The sequence below is a fragment of the Astyanax mexicanus genome, chromosome 16 (assembly GCF_023375975.1).
Source record: "Astyanax mexicanus isolate ESR-SI-001 chromosome 16, AstMex3_surface, whole genome shotgun sequence".
Classification (NCBI taxonomy): Eukaryota; Metazoa; Chordata; class Actinopteri; order Characiformes; family Acestrorhamphidae; genus Astyanax; species Astyanax mexicanus.
In genome coordinates, this window is record NC_064423.1 from 41,651,841 (window position 1) to 41,671,749 (window position 19,909).

Here is a 19,909-nt window from a genome sequence, read left to right on the forward strand (position 1 = left end):
AAGCACATCACACACACTCGCTACTGTTCAAAGAGTTCTTCTTTCGACTGATGAGACGTTTAACTCCGCAGCCCGTATACAACCAACCAGAAACCAGAGCTCCATAAAACTACAAACACAGAGAAAGTACTGAATTACTGCATCTCTCTCTTTCAGTTCTTCTCCTGAGAAAAGCCCATTAAACTCAGGCAGTGTTTATGAGCAGCTGCTCCTTTTTTCAGCAAAAAACAAAGAAAGAGGAAGATACGGGCCGAACAGCAGTGATGTGGCTGAGATACGGGCCGAGCCGGCGCTGTTTAACCCTCAGTACCAGGTTCACCCTGTAATTACAGTGACCAGGGCCTTATATACATTACTCACACGTCATTCAGCAGAACAGAAACCCTAAACCCAACAAACACAACCTCGCAAACACAACCTCGCAAACACAACCTCGCAAACACAACCTAACAAACACAACCTCGCAAACACAACCTCGCAAACACAACCTCGCAAACACAACCTCGCAAACACAACCTCGCAAACACAACCTAACAAACACAACCTCACAAACACAACCTCGCAAACACAACCTCGCAAACACAACCTCGCAAACACAACCTCGCAAACACAACCTCGCAAACACAACCTAACAAACACAACCTCACAAACACAACCTCACAAACACAACCTAACAAACACAACCTCACAAACACAACCTCACAAACACAACCTCACAAACACAACCTCACAAACACAACCTCACAAACACAACCTAACAAACACAACCTAACAAACACAACCTAACAAACACAACCTAACAAACACAACCTCACAAACACAACCTCACAAACACAACCTAACAAACACAACCTCACAAACACAACCTCACAAACACAACCTAACAAACACAAAATCACAAACACAACCTCACAAACACAACCTCACAAACACAACCTCACAAACACAACCTAACAAACACAACCTAACAAACACAACCTCACAAACACAACCTCACAAACACAACCTAACAAACACAACCTCACAAACACAACCTCACAAACACAACCTAACAAACACAACCTAACAAACAACCTCACAAACACAACCTCACAAACACAACCTAACAAACACAACCTCACAAACACAACCTAACAAACACAACCTAACAAACACAACCTCACAAACACAACCTCACAAACACAACCTAACAAACACAACCTAACAAACACAACCTCACAAACACAACCTCACAAACACAACCTCACAAACACAACCTCACAAACACAACCTAACAAACAACCTCACAAACACAACCTCACAAACACAACCTAACAAACACAACCTCACAAACACAACCTCACAAACACAACCTCACAAACACAACCTAACAAACACAACCTCGCAAACACAGCCTCGCAAACACAGCCTCACAAACACAACCTAACAAACACAACCTCACAAACACAACCTCACAAACACAACCTCACAAACACAACCTAACAAACACAACCTAACAAACACAACCTAACAAACACAACCTCACAAACACAACCTCACAAACACAACCTAACAAACACAACCTAACAAACACAACCTAACAAACACAACCTAACAAACACAACCTCACAAACACAACCTAACAAACACAACCTCACAAACACAACCTAGCAAACACAACCCAACAAACACAACCTCACAAACACAACCTCACAAACACAACCTCACAAACACAACCTCACAAACACAACCTCACAAACACAACCTCACAAACAACCTCACAAACACAACCTCACAAACACAACCTCACAAACACAACCTCACAAACACAACCTCACAAACACAACCTCACCAACACAACCTAACAAACACAACCTCACAAACACAACCTCACAAACACAAACTAACAAACACAACCTAACAAACACAACCTCACAAACACAACCTCACAAACACAACCTCACAAACACAACCTCACAAACACAACCTCACAAACACAACCTAACAAACACAACCTAACAAACACAACTTCACAAACACAACCTAACAAACACAACCTAACAAACACAACCTCACAAACACAACCTCACAAACACAACCTAACAAACACAACCTAACAAACACAACCTAACAAACACAACCTCACAAACACAACCTAACAAACACAACCTAACAAACACAACCTCACAAACACAACCTCACAAACACAACCTCACAAACACAACCTAACAAACACAACCTCACAAACACAACCTCACAAACACAACCTAACAAACACAACCTCACAAACACAACCTAACAAACACAACCTAACAAACACAACCTCACAAACACAACCTAACAAACACAACCTCACAAACACAACCTAACAAACACAACCTAACAAACACAACCTCACAAACACAACCTCACAAACACAACCTAACAAACACAACCTAACAAACACAACCTCACAAACACAACCTCACAAACACAACCTCACAAACACAACCTAACAAACACAACCTAGCAAACACAACCTAACAAACACAACCTCACAAACACAACCTCACAAACACAACCTAACAAACACAACCTCACAAACAACCTCACAAACACAACCTCACAAACACAACCTCACAAACACAACCTAACAAACACAACCTCACCAACACAACCTCACCAACACAACCTAACAAACACAACCTAACAAACACAACCTCACAAACACAACCTAACAAACACAACCTCACAAACACAACCTCACAAACACAACCTCACAAACACAACCTCACAAACACAACCTCACAAACACAACCTCACAAACACAACCTAACAAACACAGTCAGGAGCCTCCGGGTCCATGCAGTGATTTGGGCACTTAGATTGTATTTTTGAATGTATTTTCCCCATTACTTTTCCATGACTTTCCATGTCTTATCCATGCTTTTTCCATTTCTTTTTCATGCCTTTTTCAGAGTCTTTCCCAAGCATTTTCCAGAGGCTTTTCCATGTCATTTCCATAATGATTTTCCTTGTCTTTTCCATGTATTTTCCAGAGACTTTAGCATGCTTTTTCCATGTCTTTTCCCGAGGCTTTAGCATGCTTTTTCCTGAGCCTTTTACATGTCTTTTCCAGAGGCTTTTCCATGTCTTTTCCCGAGCCTTTTCCAGAGGCTTTTCCATGTCTTTTCCCAAGCCTTTTCCATGTCTTTTCCTGAGGCTTTTCCATGTCTTTTCCTGAGGCTTTTCCATGTCTTTTCCCGAGCCTTTTCCATGTCTTTTCCAGAGGCTTTTCCATGTCTTTTCCCGAGCCTTTTCCAGAGGCTTCTCCATGTCATTTCCCGAGCCTTTTCCATGTCTTTTCCTGAGGCTTTTCCATGTCTTTTCCTGAGGCTTTTCCATGTCTTTTCCCGAGCCTTTCCCAAGCCTTTTCCAGAGGCTTTTCCATGTCTTTTCCTGAGCCTTTCCCAAGCCTTTTCCAGAGGCTTTTCCATGCCTTTTCTCGAGCCTTTCCCAGAGGCTTTTCCATGTCTTCTCCTGAGCCTTTTCCATGTCTTTTCCCGAGGCTTTTTCATGTCTTTTCCATGTCATTTCCAGAGGCTTTTCCATGTCATTTCCCAAGCCTTTTTTCATGTCTTTTCCCAAGGTTTTCCCAAGCCTATTCCAGAGGCTTTTCCATGTCTTTTCCTGAGCCTTTTCCATGTCTTTTCCCGAGGCTTTCCCAAGCCTTTTCCAGAGGCTTTTCCTTGTCTTCTCCTGAGCCTTTTCCATGTCTTTTCCTGAGCCTTTTCCATGTCTTTTCCTGAGCCTTTTCCATGTCTTTTCCCGAGGCTTTTTCATGTCTTTTCCAGAGGCTTTTCCATGTCATTTCCAGAGGCTTTTCCATGTCATTTCCTGAGGCTTTTCCATGTCTTTTCCATGATGACTGTCCATGTCTTTTCCATGTATTTTCCATGTATTTTCCAGAGACTTTAGCATGCTTTTTCCATGTCTTTTCCATGCCTTTTTCAGAGCCCTTTCCGGTGCCTTTACCATGATTTTTTCATGCTTTTTCCTTGTCTTTTCCATAATGATTTTTCATGTCTTTTCCATGCCTTTTCCCAAAACTTTTCCAAGCCTTTTCCTGAGCCTTTTCCCAAAACTATTCCAAGCCTTTTCCAAGCCTTTTCCTAAAACTTTTCCATGTCTTTTATGTGATGATTTTCAATGTCTTTTCCATGCCTCTTCCCGAGGCATTTCCATGTCTTTTCCCGAACATTTTTTACAAAGATGCTCTCGCGCTCTCTCTCACATTTTCTCTCTCTCTTGCTCTTTCTCTCACTTTCACACACAGTCTTACACATTCTTTTTCTCACAATTGCTCTCTCTCTCTTTCTCACATTCTCTGTTGTTCTCTCTTACACTTTCTCTCATTCTCACACACACATTCTCTCTCTCTCTCTTTCTCTCTCTCAGGACTCACTAGTAGTCGTCTGCAGTAGCCGAACCTCCGGCTCCCGTCTTCTCCGGTCAGCATGAAGGAGAAAGTTTCACTGCATCATAATCAGAATAAACACAGATCACATCCACACTCAGTTACTGCATACATACTATATCTCTTACTATACATATACTATATCCTGTATACGGGTGAAAAACGAGACATAGTTCTTAAGGGTCCTCACTTGATAAATGTTACAAAAACATTAATATCAGCGGATTTACCTTCAATCTGATCTCTCTATACATGTAACGTGAAATAAACCAATCAGAGTGTCTCTTTCTCATCATTCTCTTTAAGAGTAGATCAGGTGAGCTCTGACTTTGTTGGATTGCTATTGTAACGGTGCAGCTACCTGGACGTGTTCAACAAACTCTTCTCAGCAGAGGAAACTGAGCTGCTGGTTTAGACTACTGCAGCCTGGCAGTGCCAGTGCGTAATGTAGCTTAGCTACACCACAGATAATTTCCATACAAAAAATGATGAAATTCAGTCTCGATCACTTCAGATTCTGAATCAGTTTCTCTGGTTTTGCTATTTATAGGTTTATGTTTGAGTAAAATGAACATTGTTGTTTTATTCTATAAACTACAGACAACATTTCTCCCAAATTCCAAATAAAAATATTCTCATTTAGAGCATTTATTTACAGAAAATGAGAAATGTCTGAAATAACAAAAAAGACCTCAAATAATGCAAAGAAAACAAGTTCATATTCATAAAGTTTTAAGAGTTCAGAAATAATCAATATTTGGTGGAATAATCCTGGTTGGTTTTAATTACATTTTTTTATGCATCTTGGCATCATGTTCTCCTCCACCAGTCTTACACACTGCTTTTGGATAACTTTATGCTGCTTTACTCCTGGTGCAAAAATTAAAATTTAAGCAGTTCAGTTTGGTTTCATGGCTTGTGATCATTCATCTTCCTCTTGAATAACCAAACAAGTCCCCACACATCAACGGTAGTATATATTCAGTATTATTATATATATATATATATATTATTATCACTTCTGTCTATTAATGTCTCATTAAATCAGTCCTACACACAGTACTGTACTACTTTTCATACTGTTTGAATTCTGAGGCTACATGTCATTAGTTTTTATAAGGATACGCTCCCTAAAAAAAGCGTTTAAAGGTTCAATATGAATTATTATGAATGGGGTGAAAAAACCTCCAGCTGTTTAAGAACTGTAATTAAACAGAAAGCCTGGAGTATAATTTCTGAATAAACACACAGTAAAGACATTTAAAGACCATAATAGCTCTCAACCCTCAAACCATGACTGTGCTTATGGAGGAGATGCAGTCGAGCAGAAGCTGAAAACCCTTCAGTGATGGAGTCAATCACATATAAGCATTTTAAACCAAATTTTAGGCCAAATGTAATGTAAAAAAACATAAAAATTAAATGTATTTTTGCAATTGTTTAAACATTTAAATTGTTCAATTGGCTGTGGCACTAAAATGTCTAAAGATGTGACCATGGTTTGTTTATCTTATAATACAAATACATACATATATACACATACAGCTCTGGAAATAATATAAGAGAGCAGTTAAAAATGATGAGTTTCTTTGATTTTTACCAAATTAAAAACCTCTGGAATATAATCAAGAGGAAGATGGATGATCACAAACCATCAAACCACCAAATTGAACTGCTTGAATTTTTACACCAGGAGTAAAGCAGCATAAAGTTATCCAAAAGCAGTGTGTAAGACTGGTGGAGGAGAACATGATGACAAGATGCATGAAAAAAACTGTGATTAAAAACCAACCAGGGTTATTCCAACAAATATTGATTATTTCTGAACTCTTAAATAATCTTTATGAATATGAACTTGTTTTCTTTGCATTATTTGAGGTCTGAAAGTTCTGCGTCTTTTTTGTTATTTCAGCCACTTCTCATTTTCTGTAAATAAACGCTCTAAATGAGAATATTTTTATTTGGAATTTGGGAGAAATGTTGTCTGTAGTTTATAGAATAAAACAACAATGTTCATTTTACTCAAACATAAACCTATAAATAGCAAAATCAGAGAAACTGATTCAGAAACTGAAGTGCTCTCTTTATTTTTTACAGAGCTTCTAAATATATCTACACTGATGGGCGTGGTGTTCTGGAAAGGAGGTGTGTTCAGGTACATTTCTGGAGTTTTATTTTGTGTATCTTGGTAACAGAAAACACAGGAGCTCCACTGACTGAATACAACCTAGACAGACGCCAACAGTCAGACGTTCATCGCTATCTCGGTAACACAGGCACTGTGCCGAGCCAAGCGTACACCCCCACCCCCACCCCCTCAGTTTCCTCTGCTGGGAAGAGTTTGTTGGACACGTCCAGGTAGCTGCACCCTTAAAATAGCAATCCACCAAAGTCAGAGCTCACCTGATCTACTCTTAAAGGAAATGATGAGCAACAGAGACACTCTGATTCGTTTATTTCACGTTACGCCAAAAATTAACCACACCCATCATTAATTAAGAGAATTAGTACATGACTTTTACACAACATTTCGAGCTGTGCAAGGTGTACTTTTCCTGTCATTACGATAGCAAAGACACACTGACACGCCCTAAATCAAGCATCAAGCTGCTTATAACTTGCCTATAAAGAGTTAAAAGGTAATACCTGCTGTAATCAGACACAGGGCTCCAGTCTTTGGCGTCTGGGAAGCAGAACTGTGGGATGGCTTTGAGACGCTGCTCCGCCTCCCTCATCTGCTTAGTCGGTCTCTCGAGCTGCAAAAGTACAAAATACAAAAATACATCAAATATCAGGTGAAAATATATAAAAAAAACTAGGACTGTTTTAATATGCATCAACACAAATTATAGTTAGTCAATTGTAGTTAGGAACATTTTAATTCTATTGACTGTAGACCATTGAAACAATCTTCAAATTCAACAAATTAAAGTCAAATAAAGTCAAGCAACAGTTTCTTAATTTTGTTTTATTAACAAGTAAATAACTAATCATTAAAAATAGCATGCTATAAAAATGAACGCTGATTAATCGACTACCTTGATGCTTTTTAAATTTACTTGACTTTATAACCTTTATAAAGGGTTTATGAATAGTTTATAAAGGTTTTTGTTAATGGTTATTGATTAGGTAGCAAATACTTTAAAACCCATTAATAAGCACTTATACATATATAACAACACATAAATAGAAAAGGCAACAGTGAACAGCTGAACATTTGCAAAATAGTGATCACACTCATTATTACTGTTATTTACTCAACTAAATAAAGGTTAGTCAATCCGAAAGTCAACTTCAAGAATTCCGAAAGTTCAGCCGCAAAAGTTACCATCAAAAACGTTATAATGATGGAACTGGCACTTATCAGGAACGCCCCAGGAAAGGAAGAGCAAAAATTCCCTCTGTTATACAGGATAAGTTAAAAATTAAAAGATTAAATATAAAGATTACAAATGAGTAAAAATAAGTTTCTTTGATTTTACCAAATTAAAAACCTCTGGAATATAATCAAGAGGAAGATGGATGATCACAAGCCATCAAACCACCAAACTGAACTGCTTGAATTTTTACACCAGGAGTAAAGCAGCATAAAGTTATCCAAAAGCAGTGTGTAAGACTGGTGGAGGAGAACATGATGCCAAGATGCATGAAAAAAATCTGTGATTAAAAACCACCAGGGTTATTCCACCAAATATTGATTATTTCTGAACTCTTAAAACTTTATGAATATGAACTTGTGTTCTTTGCATTATTTGAGGTCTGAAAGCTCTGCATCTTTTTTTTGTTATTTCAGTCATTTCTCATTTTCTGTAAATAAATGCTCTAAATGAGAATATTTTTATTTGGAATTTGGGAGAAATGTTGTCTGTAGTTTATAGAATAAAACAACAATGTTCATTTTACTCAAATATAAACCTATAAATAGCAAAATCAGAGAAACTGATTCAGAATCTGAATCATTTTTTTCCAGAGCTGTATATATTTGGTATATATGGTATGATTGCTTACTTATGCTATTTATTCCCATCATATCATAAATCTTCTTGGCATAAATGTCAAAGATCAGTCAATTTGAAAAGTCAGCTTCAAGAATTTTTTTGAAAGTATCCTCAAGTGTATTTGTAAAAATGACCATCAAAAATGTTATAATGATGGAACTGGCACTCATCAGGACTGCCCCATGAAAGAGCAAGGAAGAGCAAGAGTTTCCTCTATTGCACAGGATAAGTTCATCAGAGTATTATGTGTTCCTTCATAGTCTGAATCACTTCTCTATTAATTTATAATGTAGTAAAAAAAAAAATATATATATATATATATATATAGAAACATTAGATGAAGACACAAATTAAAACTAAATTATTAAACTAAATCAGTGTTCTGCTCTCCCTCTGCAGCCCCTCAGCTCTGCTATGTGAAATATTTCTGGAACGGTCATCTCCCACACTGGGTCACCCCCCCGTCCCCTCTGTCCCCTCCGTCCCCCTCGTCCCCTCCGTCCCCAGTGCCCCGCTATTCCAATTCAGGACGGTGACGTCAGCAGGGTCGACCCTCGTTCTGGCTCACAGCCAACATATTTTCTGTTTATCGAGAGGACGCCGTCACCCAACCGTATCTAAGCGAATTAAATCCACATTTCAGAATAACTAAACAATTGTTGGCAGGGGCAACGGTCTCCTGGCAACAGCGCTCGGTGTCAATAATAAGTCTTTTATACTGTTACAGATACGAGGAAAAGCCAAAATACGGCATATCTGTAAATCTGAGCCAATGGCATTCATGCAAAAACAAACAGAACAGCCTAAGATAATTAAATATACCACATTCATATATATATATACCAACATCAATCACATTGTATCGTTTCATTGTATCGACACGTGACGTCAAATATGGATATTTTTATATCTATTTTATTTATTGCCCTAAACTTTCTAAAACGTACCCCCTGTTTGCACAACTTTGAGTGCACTCTATTTCTCTCGGACTTTGGCTGCTGATGCTGGAAAAGCAGCATGACCTACTTTACTCTCTCTCTCTCTCAGACTCCGGCTGCTGATGCTGGAGAAATAGCACAACCTACTGTACTCTCTCTCTCTATCTCTGACTCTGGCTGCTGATGCTGGAGAAATAGCACAACCTACTGTACTCTCTCTCTCTCTCTCTCTCTCTCTCTGTCTCTCTCTCTCTCAGACTCTGGCTGCTGATGCTGGAGAAATAGCACAACCTACTGTACTCTCTCTCTCTCTCTCTCTCTCTCAGACTCTGGCTGCTGATGCTGGAGAAGCAGCATGACCTACTGTACTCTCTCTCTCTCTCTCTCTCTCTCTCTCTCTCTCTCGGACTCCGGCTGCTGATGCTGGAGAAGCAGCAGTGTCTAACAATCTGTATCTAATAAAAGTAGAAGTTCTTTCTTTTCTTTAGAGAAATTACAGATGAAGTCAGAGAGCGGTGAGTACTGTTTCCTACACCTTCAAATAAAGACTCTTAGAAACTGGAGAAAAAAAACTGCTACAGGAAGACGTCTGTCTGACCCACATGGAAACAGCAGCTTTAGCCTTTAGCTCTTTAGATTAACGTGATTAAGGACTGAGTCTCAGTTTCAGCAGTAAAGAAGAGGAGGACTGGATTACCTTGGGGAACTGGTAGGTGACCTCGGGGGCGTACGAGTTCTTGGTGGGTTTCTTCTTCAGCGACACCACCACGAAATACTCGAACAGTTCCCGCTCCTGCCACTCGAGGAGCTGTAGCTCCAGCGTCCGGTAGCTCGGCGCTCGCCGTAGGATGGACTGTAGCTTCAGCAGCCTCTGGGTGTGAGCTGATTAAATTAAAAAAATAATTTAAAAATTACTAAATCACTGCAATCGACTATATCACCATCATTCATTTAGAGATAAAAATAAAATAAAAACCAGTTCACTCTTTATTTTCTTACTAAAGATTATTCTTAGATTAAAGGAGCTTTCATGTATGGAGGACCAAAAATGACATAAGTATAAAAAAATAAATGCACGCATAAATGTAGAAATAAATAAATAAATAAATAAATAAATGTTGAAATAAATAAATAAATAAATATATAAATAAATGCACATATAAATGAAAAAATAAATACATTTATAAATAAGTAATTGCACGCATAAATAATTGTATAAGTAAATAAATTAATTAATATATATTTATTTATTTATTTATTCATTTATATGTGCATTTATTTATTTATTTCAACATTTATTTATTCATTCATTCCTTTATTTCAACATTTCTTTATTTCTGTATTTCTGCATTTGTATGGTAATTAGTAGGCGGTCCTATCCTCGCTCGCGGGCCGCAACCAATCCTTCTTTTTCATATTTATTCATTTATATATGCATTTATTTACATATTTATTTATTTATTTATTTCAACATTTATTTATTGATTTATATATTTATCTATTTCTAAATGTATATGTGCATTTATTTATTTATACTTATGTCATTTTTGGTCCTCCATATTAATGTAATAATCAGTTTCTTCATTCAAATTTATTTACAGAAAAGCAAGATTTATTATTCTCTGGCTACGGCCATCTCATTCCCACTCATTAGAATCTTATCCTATGCCTTAATAAGTTGTGGCCACGACTTATTATCTCATTCAGATGCCTTAATTATCTTGTTCCCACGCATTAGTATCCTGTTCCCACACCTTAACTTAATAAGTAGTGGCTATGCCTTAATTATCTTGTTCCCACACATTAGGATCTCATTCTCATGCCTTAATAAGTCCTGTTTATGTTTATGTTATGTTATCTCGTGGCCACGACTTATTATCTTGTTCCACTTATTTACCTCATTCACATGCCTTAATTATCTCGTTCCCACATATTAGGACCTTATTCCCATGCCTTAATAAGTTGTGGCCACAACTTATTTTCTCATTCAAATGCCTTAATTATCTCATTCCCACGCATTAGTATAGTAGTAAGTTGTTCCCACACCTTAACTTAATAAGTAGTGGCTATGCCTTAATTGCTGTATTATCTCATTCACATGCCTTAATTATCACGTTCCACTTATTTATCTCATTCACATGCCTTAACTATCTTGTTCCCACACGTTAGGATCTTATACCCCTGCCTTGATAAGTCGTGGCCACATTTTAGGATCTCGTTCCCATGCCTTGATAAGTCATGATCATGACTTAATTATCTCATTCACACACCTTAATTATCCTCGATGATGTTATAGTTCATGGTCTATTTTGGTTTAATGAGTGTGTGATGCATAGCCTTATTAATGTTTTTTTGTGTTTTTTTGCTAAAGGCTATATGTTAAAAATATTTGTTTGTTCTGAAAGTATTTTTATTTCTTAGACAATGTTAATTATATTAGCGTAGATTAAGGGAGATCAGTTATTAATAAACGTTTTTTCTTAAATCATTGGTCTATACTTTCATTCAGAATAACATCATTCTTAACAGATTTTGCTCATTTAAACAGCCCGTAAATGTTTTTAGCTCAGTTTTAACGCTCTACTTACTAAAATAATGTCTGGTTTAAATCTGGCTCGGGCTCATAATGACAGTTTATGGGTCGGACTGGATGTTTGTGAGCCTGATCTAAGCTCTATTTTGAGATGTGTTCAGTCCGTGTTGTGTACAGTTGGACGCTCTGAGGAAAATAAAGTATTTAACATCTGCAGAATAAAAAACACTAAAAAAAAAAACTAACCTCCAGCTGAGGATCAAAACTCTTACCTTTAAACCGATCATCAGAGTCGCTCTCGCTCTCGCTGTTGTCGTCTGCAAACAGAAAAAAAAGAATTTGTTTGGTGTTAAAGGGCAAATCAGCTAAATTTAGCTCGGGCCCAGGACTGACCCCAGGGGCACTTCTTTTTATAAGGTCAATATAAATTATAATAGAGTAAATATATTTATATATATATATATATAAATATATATGTACCTCTGAGAGAAGCAGTCTCTATGTTGGTCAGTGAAAGTTTCTTTAGCCTCTTCTTGCCTCGTTTCGTACAGTAGATAGAGTTTATTCTTTGCACCACCTGACGAGAAAAATATTTAAAAAATATATATTATTATTGTGGACGCCCATTACGATAAGATTTGGTCCTCAGTGCTGAATTTCTTTGCTGACAGTATAAAGGAGATTATATTTAAGAGTGTAAAATATGTTGTAGTGGCTCCATCCTTTTGTAGGCATAGTAAAAGAAAAAGACTGCTGTAAAACTCATTTTTTTGTCAAATATTGGGTAAAAGAATTTATATATTCAGTAATCGGGAGCACATATTTATAATAGCTGTGTGACTGAAGATGTGGATAGACAGAATGTAATTGATGCTATGTGTAAAATATGATTGTAAACCAAAAGCATATTAAAAAGCATATTTTTATTTCATTTTATTATTATAATTTTTGTTGCTTGTGGGTTTTTTCTCTCTTTATATATATATATATTTGTTGGGTACCACTTTAAAATAAGACTACCTTTATAAAGGGTTTATAAATGGTTTACAATTAGTTTATTAATGGTTACTAATTAGGTTGTAAATGCCTTAAAAATCATTATAATCAGCTATAACTATATATAGACGGCTGTGGGTTCACTATTTGGCAAACAGCAGGTCATTGTTGCCCTTTCTACGTATGTGTTATAATTGATTATTAATTATTTATAAGGCATTTACAACCTAATTAGTAACCATTAATAAACTAACTGTAAACCATTTATAAACCCTTTATAAAGATAGTCTTATTTTAAAGTGGTACCATTTTTTGTACCTTTTGATTTGTATCTTGTAGCTGGTCTCGTCTGGTCATTTTTTAATTTTTTTTCTTGCTTGAAAACTGAATAAAATTTATTTCCAAAAAGAAATATTATTGTGATGTTGAACAACGTACTGTTAAAAAATCAATCTAACTTCATCTAAAATCAGTCAAAAAAGGAACAATTTTTCGCTTTTGTCCAGTAGAACAGTGCTTCTTAAACATTTTAGACCAACTAAAAACTCACAATATATATATAACAAGCACTAACAAGCACTAGGAAATCAATTTGATATTAAAAAAAAAAACAGTGATTAATTCAGCTCAGAAATACAGTTAGCGTCGCCGGTTAGCTATTGCAGCTAATCCACTAAGATACAGGAGCTACACACTAAGCTACATTGAAGAAATTATCCTCAAGTGCAGTCGCAAAAAAGACAATCAAAAATATTATTATGATGGAACTGGCACTCATCAGGACCACCCCAGGAAAGAAAGGAAGAGCGAGAGTTTCCTCTGTTGTACAGGATAAGTTCATTAGAATTTCCAGCCTCAGAAACAAATCGCAAGTTAACAAACAGCTCCCCAGATAAGATTATTTCAGAGTATTTTGGTTTGTTTAACACTGTTTTTAAGTTACTACATGATTCCTTATGTGTATATTTTATTATATAAGACTGTTTATAACTTTATAATGCAGAGCACACTGTGCTGATTATAACTGCAGCTACTGGAGCTCAGGAAAAACAGTGAAACTCTATCCTCCGGGCCCGAGGGCTCGAGTACCGAGCGCTCATGTGAACCTGAGTAATGAGTTCCATGTTTTTCTCTTCCTTTTTTACCTCACAGCTAATATTTATGAGCATTAAAACGAGCCCTGCCAGAAAAAGAGCATCACCCCCCCCGAAACATCTGCTCCCACCAAATACCACACAGCCCTGATACACATTAACTCAATTATTACTCTATTATAACACTGTATTAACTGCTTACAGTCAGGAAAGTGTGGAACTGTACATTTCTTCTAAACTCCATTAGAAAAAAATACAAAACTACTTAAAAATGAACTTCTTTAATTTTACCAAATTGAAAACCTCTGGAATATAATCAAGAGGAAGATGGATGATCACAAACCATCAAACCACCAAACTGAACTGCTTGAATTTTTACACCAGGAGTAAAGCAGCATAAAGTTATCCAAAAGCAGTGTGTAAGACTGGTGGTGGAGGAGAACATGATGCCAAGATGCATGACAAAAACTGTGATTAAAAAACACCAGGGTTATTCCACCAAATATTGATTATTTCTGAACTCTTAAAACTTAAAACATAAATACATAATACACACTTCTTAAATGAATGAAATTCATTAGACTAAAACTAGACTGAAATGTTGTTTATTTTCGTCGATTAAAACGAGACTAAAACTAATATTAACCAGAAGACTAAAACGTGACTAAAACTATTATACATTTTAGTCAAAAGACTGGGACTAAAACTAAATCAAAATCATCTGTCAAAAAATTAACACAGCATCATAGTAGTACCTAAATCTGCACCCCGCCATGAAAAGCACCCCCTCTCTGCAGCACGTATGCACCGTCTTCTTGATAAAGTTGTAAAGTTTCTAAACTTTAATTAGAAACGTGCTGCAGAGAGAGGGTGCTTTTCATGGCGGGGGTGCAGATTTCGGGTTTATTTTAAAACAATTTCAGCTTTTTCTGCGCTATCAAATGCCACCCATCCCCCCCCGGTTCCTGAGCCAGTGTACTGGGCATGCATACCTTGGGTACCCGCCTGTGTCTGCGGGAGGCCAGGGTATCGCTGGCGGTGCTCAGGCTGTGGTCCAGCACGCCCAGCTGGGGCATCAGCAGCATGTCGTCGTGACTGTGCCTCTTAGAGAGGCGGGACAAGCGGTGGCTCTTCCTGTCGGCCGGGCCGGAGAGACGCAGTGATTGGCTGCTGGGTTTAGACGGGAGCTGGAGGCAAAAAAGGAGAAACAATTACATTCAGGTATGGTGCATTACATCATACAGATATAGAGATATAGACCATCATCTCCAGAGCAGTGTAGAGTTTACCATAGTATAGAATTTCCCAACATGCTAAAAAAAAGCCCTGTCAAACCGTGCTTCCCTTGTTTATATTATATTATAAGGTCTCGGTAAAACGCATAATCAACCGGAGATCCTATTTAAACCTATAGTTACTTACACCAAATAGCTAACGCTAACTAGCTCTGTAAACAGAGCAGACAATGAGGAAGAGGAAGAGTTTCATGTGCAGCATCATAAACAACTCAGAACAAGCGGATTTTAGTGGAATGAGACCAAATAATGTTTATTATTTTTATAAATATTTCATAACGATCACTGTTTCATAGAGCTGCTTTATGAAGTGGAATTACCTGGGGAGGTGAAGTGCACTTGCTGTCTTGGGAGGTCCACATCCTGTTGAGGGAGTCGTTGGACCTATCAGGTAACAGCCGGGACTTACGGCCAGCGCCCCTCCCCTTCAGATCCACGTCCTCGTACGGATTCTCCTTCATAGACTCTGAGAGAGAGAGAGAGAGCAAGAGAGAGAAAGAGAGAGAGAGAGAAAGAAAGAAAAAGAGAGAGAAAGAGAGAGAGATAAATGGTATGAATGAGCTGTACAGGACTAGAATAATAACGTTAGCTGAGTCTGCCTTTCTTTGTGTGTAAATTTCCCCACACATGTGACTTGAGTAGCACTACTGAGGTAAATGTATGCTCAGAATAGCGCTGCTGAATAGGCCTTTCACAATAACATTCTTTTCTTTTAGACGATATATTGTCTAAGAAATAATTGTGATAAACCATGTTAAGAAATGTCTGTTTCCATTAGTTGTCATTTTATGTCACTTAATAATAACATAACATAAAGCAATGGCACCCTTTAAAAGAGCAAAACAATTGTTATCATTACCCAAAAAAACACAGAAAAAAGTATGTCTTTGCTATCGTAATGACGGGAAAAGTACACCTAACGCGACTCAAAACGCAATGCAAAGCCATGTACCAGTTCTCTTAATTAATCATGGGTGGGGTTAATTTTGGGCGTAACGTGAAATAAACCAATCAGAGTGTCACTTGCTCATCATTTTCTTAAAGACAGGGTTCTTGCTCCATTTTAAAAGTCAAATTGTTGCTTTTTAAGACTTCGATAAACAGATTTTAAAACCCAGAATTGTAGTCATAATTTATTTGGTAGAAAATAGTTGTATTGTATTGTATTGGAAATCAAAACTTATTGTTTCCTATTTGTTATCATTTGTTAGTATGTTAGCATGTTAGCTAGCTTCCCGCTAATGTTAGTTCTCTCCCCAGTAGTGTTAGCTAGCTCTCTGCTAATGTTAGCTAGCTCTCTCCAGTAACATTAGCTAACTCATCTCTAAAGTTAGTGTGTTCTCTAGCTCTTCACTAATGTTAGCCGGCTCTCTGCTAACCTTAGTTCTCTCCCTGGTAACATTAGCTAGCTCTCCGCTAACCTTAGTTCTCTACTCTGTATCATTAGCCAACTTGCCGCTAAAGTTAGTATGTTAGCTAGCTCGTTGCTATTGTTCCCTAGCTCTCTGCTAACCTTAGTTCTCTTCTCAGTAACGTTAGCTAGCTTGCTGCTAATGTTAGTATGTTAGCTAGCTCGCTATTAATGTTAGTATGTTAGCTAGCTCGCTGCTATTGTTCTATTGTATATATTGTACGTTAAATCCTATAGCAGGTCTATTGCTGAGATAAATATATTGTTTTGTCTTTTGAGATAATGAAAAAATATTGAAAAAAAAACACATTATGCTATGTAATTAATTCACTGGGGCAAAAAGGGGCAACATTATAATTATAACATTATTATAAGATTTAATTATATGTTCGGTTTCAGTTTCAGCCACAAACTAGATTTTCATTTCAGTGTATCTCTAGAATAAACTCAAACATTAGCGAATGGAGAATGGAAGAATTAATATATGTAATATATATTTAATAAGTTTTTTATATTTTTTATTAAAAATGGTATTTTAGGGGTGTATGGGAGCGAGACGGGGGTAGAAGAGCAGGACAGAATGAAATAAAGAAGCAGAGACTGGCATCCAGCTGGGCATCTATAGAGGGTTTATAGCAGATGAGTCAGGCTGGCATCCTGACGGCTCCACACTGCGTCCGGCACAAAACACCAGCGCCGGGGTTCAGACCAGATCATTCAGACCTGAACCATCACCATACTCATCTCACTAATCACCATAACACACTATAACACACCATAACACACCATAACACACCATAACGCACCATAACGCACCATAACGCACCATAACGCACCATAACGCACTATAACGCACCGTAACGCACCGTAACGCACCGTAACGCACCGTAACGCACCGTAACACACCGTAACACACCGTAACACACCATAACACACCATAACACACCATAACAAACACACTATAACACACTTTAATACACTATAACACACTATAACACACCATAACACACCATAACACACCATAACACACCATAACACACCATAACACACCATAACACACCATAACACACCATAACACACCATAACACACTATAACACACCATAACAAACACACTATAACACACTTTAATACACTATAACACACTATAACACACCATAACACACCATAACACACCATAACACACTATAACACACTATAACACACCATAACACACCATAACACACCATAACACACCATAACACACCATAACACACTATAACACCCTATAACACACCATAACACACCATAACACACCATAACACACCATAACACACTATAACACACCATAATACACCATAACACACCATAACACACCATAATACACCATAACACACCATAATACACCATAACACACCATAACACACCATAACAAACACACTATAACACACTTTAATACACTATAACACACTATAACACACCATAACACACCATAACACACCATAACACACTATAACACACTATAACACACCATAACACACTATAACACACCATAATACACCATAACACACCATAACACACTATAACACCCTATAACACACCATAACACACCATAACACACCATAACACACCATAACACACCATAACACACCATAATACACCATAACACACCATAACACACCATAATACACCATAACACACCATAATACACCATAACACACTATAACACACCATAACACACCATAACACACCATAACACACCATAACACACTATAACACACCATAATACACCATAACACACCATAACACACTATAACACACCATAATACACCATAACACACCATAATACACCATAACACACTATAACACACCATAACACACCATAACACACCATAACACACTATAACACACTATAACACACCATAACACACCATAACACACCATAACACACCATTACACACTATAACACCCTATAACACACCATAACACACCATAACACACCATAACACACCATAACACACCATAACACACCATAACACACCATTACACACTATAACACCCTATAACACACCATAACACACCATAACACACCATAACACACCATAACACACTATAACACCCTATAACACACCATAACACACCATAACACACCATAACACACTATAACACACCATAACACACTATAACACACCATAACACACTATAACACACTATAACACACTATAACACACCATAACACACCATAACACACCATAACACACTATAACACCCTATAACACACCATAACACACCATAACACACTATAACACCCTATAACACACCATAACACACCATAACACACCATAACACACCATAACACACCATAACACACCATAACACACCATAACACACCATAACACACCATAACACACCATAACACACTATAACACACTATAACACACTATAACACACCGTAACACACCGTAACACACCGTAACACACCATAACGCACCATAACGCACCATAACACACCATAACACCCTATAACACACCATAACACACCATAACACACCATAACACACCATAACACACTATAACACACCATAACACACTATAACACACCATAACACACCATAACACACTATAACACACCATAACACACCATAACACACCATAACACACTATAACACACCATAACACACTATAACACACCGTAACACACCGTAACACACTATAACGCACCATAACGCACCATAACGCACCATAACACACTATAACACACTATAACACACCATAACGCACCATAACGCACCGTAACGCACCGTAACGCACCGTAACGCACTATAATGCATTATAATACACTATAACACACTATAATACACTATAACACACCATAACATCCTCTCAATACACTCACATTCCATAAACCACAGGACACCATCATGTACAGTACATTCATCGTTACATGTTCCCTTAGGGGACAACAGGTTTGGGAACCCAGATTCCTGTATACGTAATGAGGTGTTATCCACTTCCACAGTGTCACGTATATCGAGGAATACACCATAGAAACATAATATTACCACCAGGGCTTGGGCCATATGGACCTAAAATAATATATGTGATTATTTCAGAGGCAATATCTGATCCAATCGGAATCAGTCATCATGTCAGGGCTGGGTTTGAGGACGTGGCTGAGTTGCTGATCACTGCAAACAAAGACTTGCTGTGAGGAGAGAGATAAACAAACCCA

At 37.5% G+C, this 19,909-nt stretch overlaps 2 protein-coding genes across 5 annotated transcripts in view; both read right to left on the reverse strand.

The window, feature by feature from the left end:
- The window catches only part of dennd2b (DENN domain containing 2B), a 137,681-nt gene that overhangs the window by 39,650 nt on the left and 78,122 nt on the right, over positions 1–19,909 (reverse strand). For both annotated transcript variants that reach the window (XM_022670121.2, XM_022670120.2), the window contains exons 5-11: positions 15,610–15,755; positions 14,987–15,181; positions 12,385–12,481; positions 12,177–12,221; positions 10,069–10,253; positions 7,082–7,191; positions 4,424–4,493 (exon numbers count right to left, since the gene is read on the reverse strand). In XM_022670121.2, the coding sequence (XP_022525842.2) occupies positions 4,424–4,493; positions 7,082–7,191; positions 10,069–10,253; positions 12,177–12,221; positions 12,385–12,481; positions 14,987–15,181; positions 15,610–15,755 (848 nt within the window). The remainder of the gene's footprint in view (positions 1–4,423; positions 4,494–7,081; positions 7,192–10,068; positions 10,254–12,176; positions 12,222–12,384; positions 12,482–14,986; positions 15,182–15,609; positions 15,756–19,909) is intronic.
- LOC125782179 (golgin subfamily A member 6-like protein 22) lies at positions 1,274–4,417 on the reverse strand. 3 transcript variants are annotated; one of them, XM_049465402.1, is made up of 2 exons: positions 2,791–4,417; positions 1,274–1,590 (listed from the first exon to the last, which is right to left on the reverse strand). In XM_049465402.1, the coding sequence occupies exon 1, from the start codon at positions 3,799–3,801 to the stop codon at positions 2,896–2,898; it is 906 nt and encodes a 301-aa protein (XP_049321359.1). In that variant the 5' UTR covers positions 3,802–4,417; the 3' UTR covers positions 1,274–1,590; positions 2,791–2,895. The 3 variants fall into 3 exon arrangements, with proteins under 3 accessions (XP_049321359.1, XP_049321358.1, XP_049321357.1); XM_049465401.1 differs by lacking the exon at positions 1,274–1,590 and adding an exon at positions 1,751–2,302; XM_049465400.1 differs by lacking the exon at positions 1,274–1,590 and adding an exon at positions 1,751–2,372.

Bases quoted from the DNA above. Each gene is read 5' to 3' on its own strand.
- LOC125782179 (XM_049465402.1), bottom strand. From the start codon at position 3,801: ATGAAAAAGCCTCGGGAAAAGACATGGAAAAGGCTCAGGAAAAGACAT.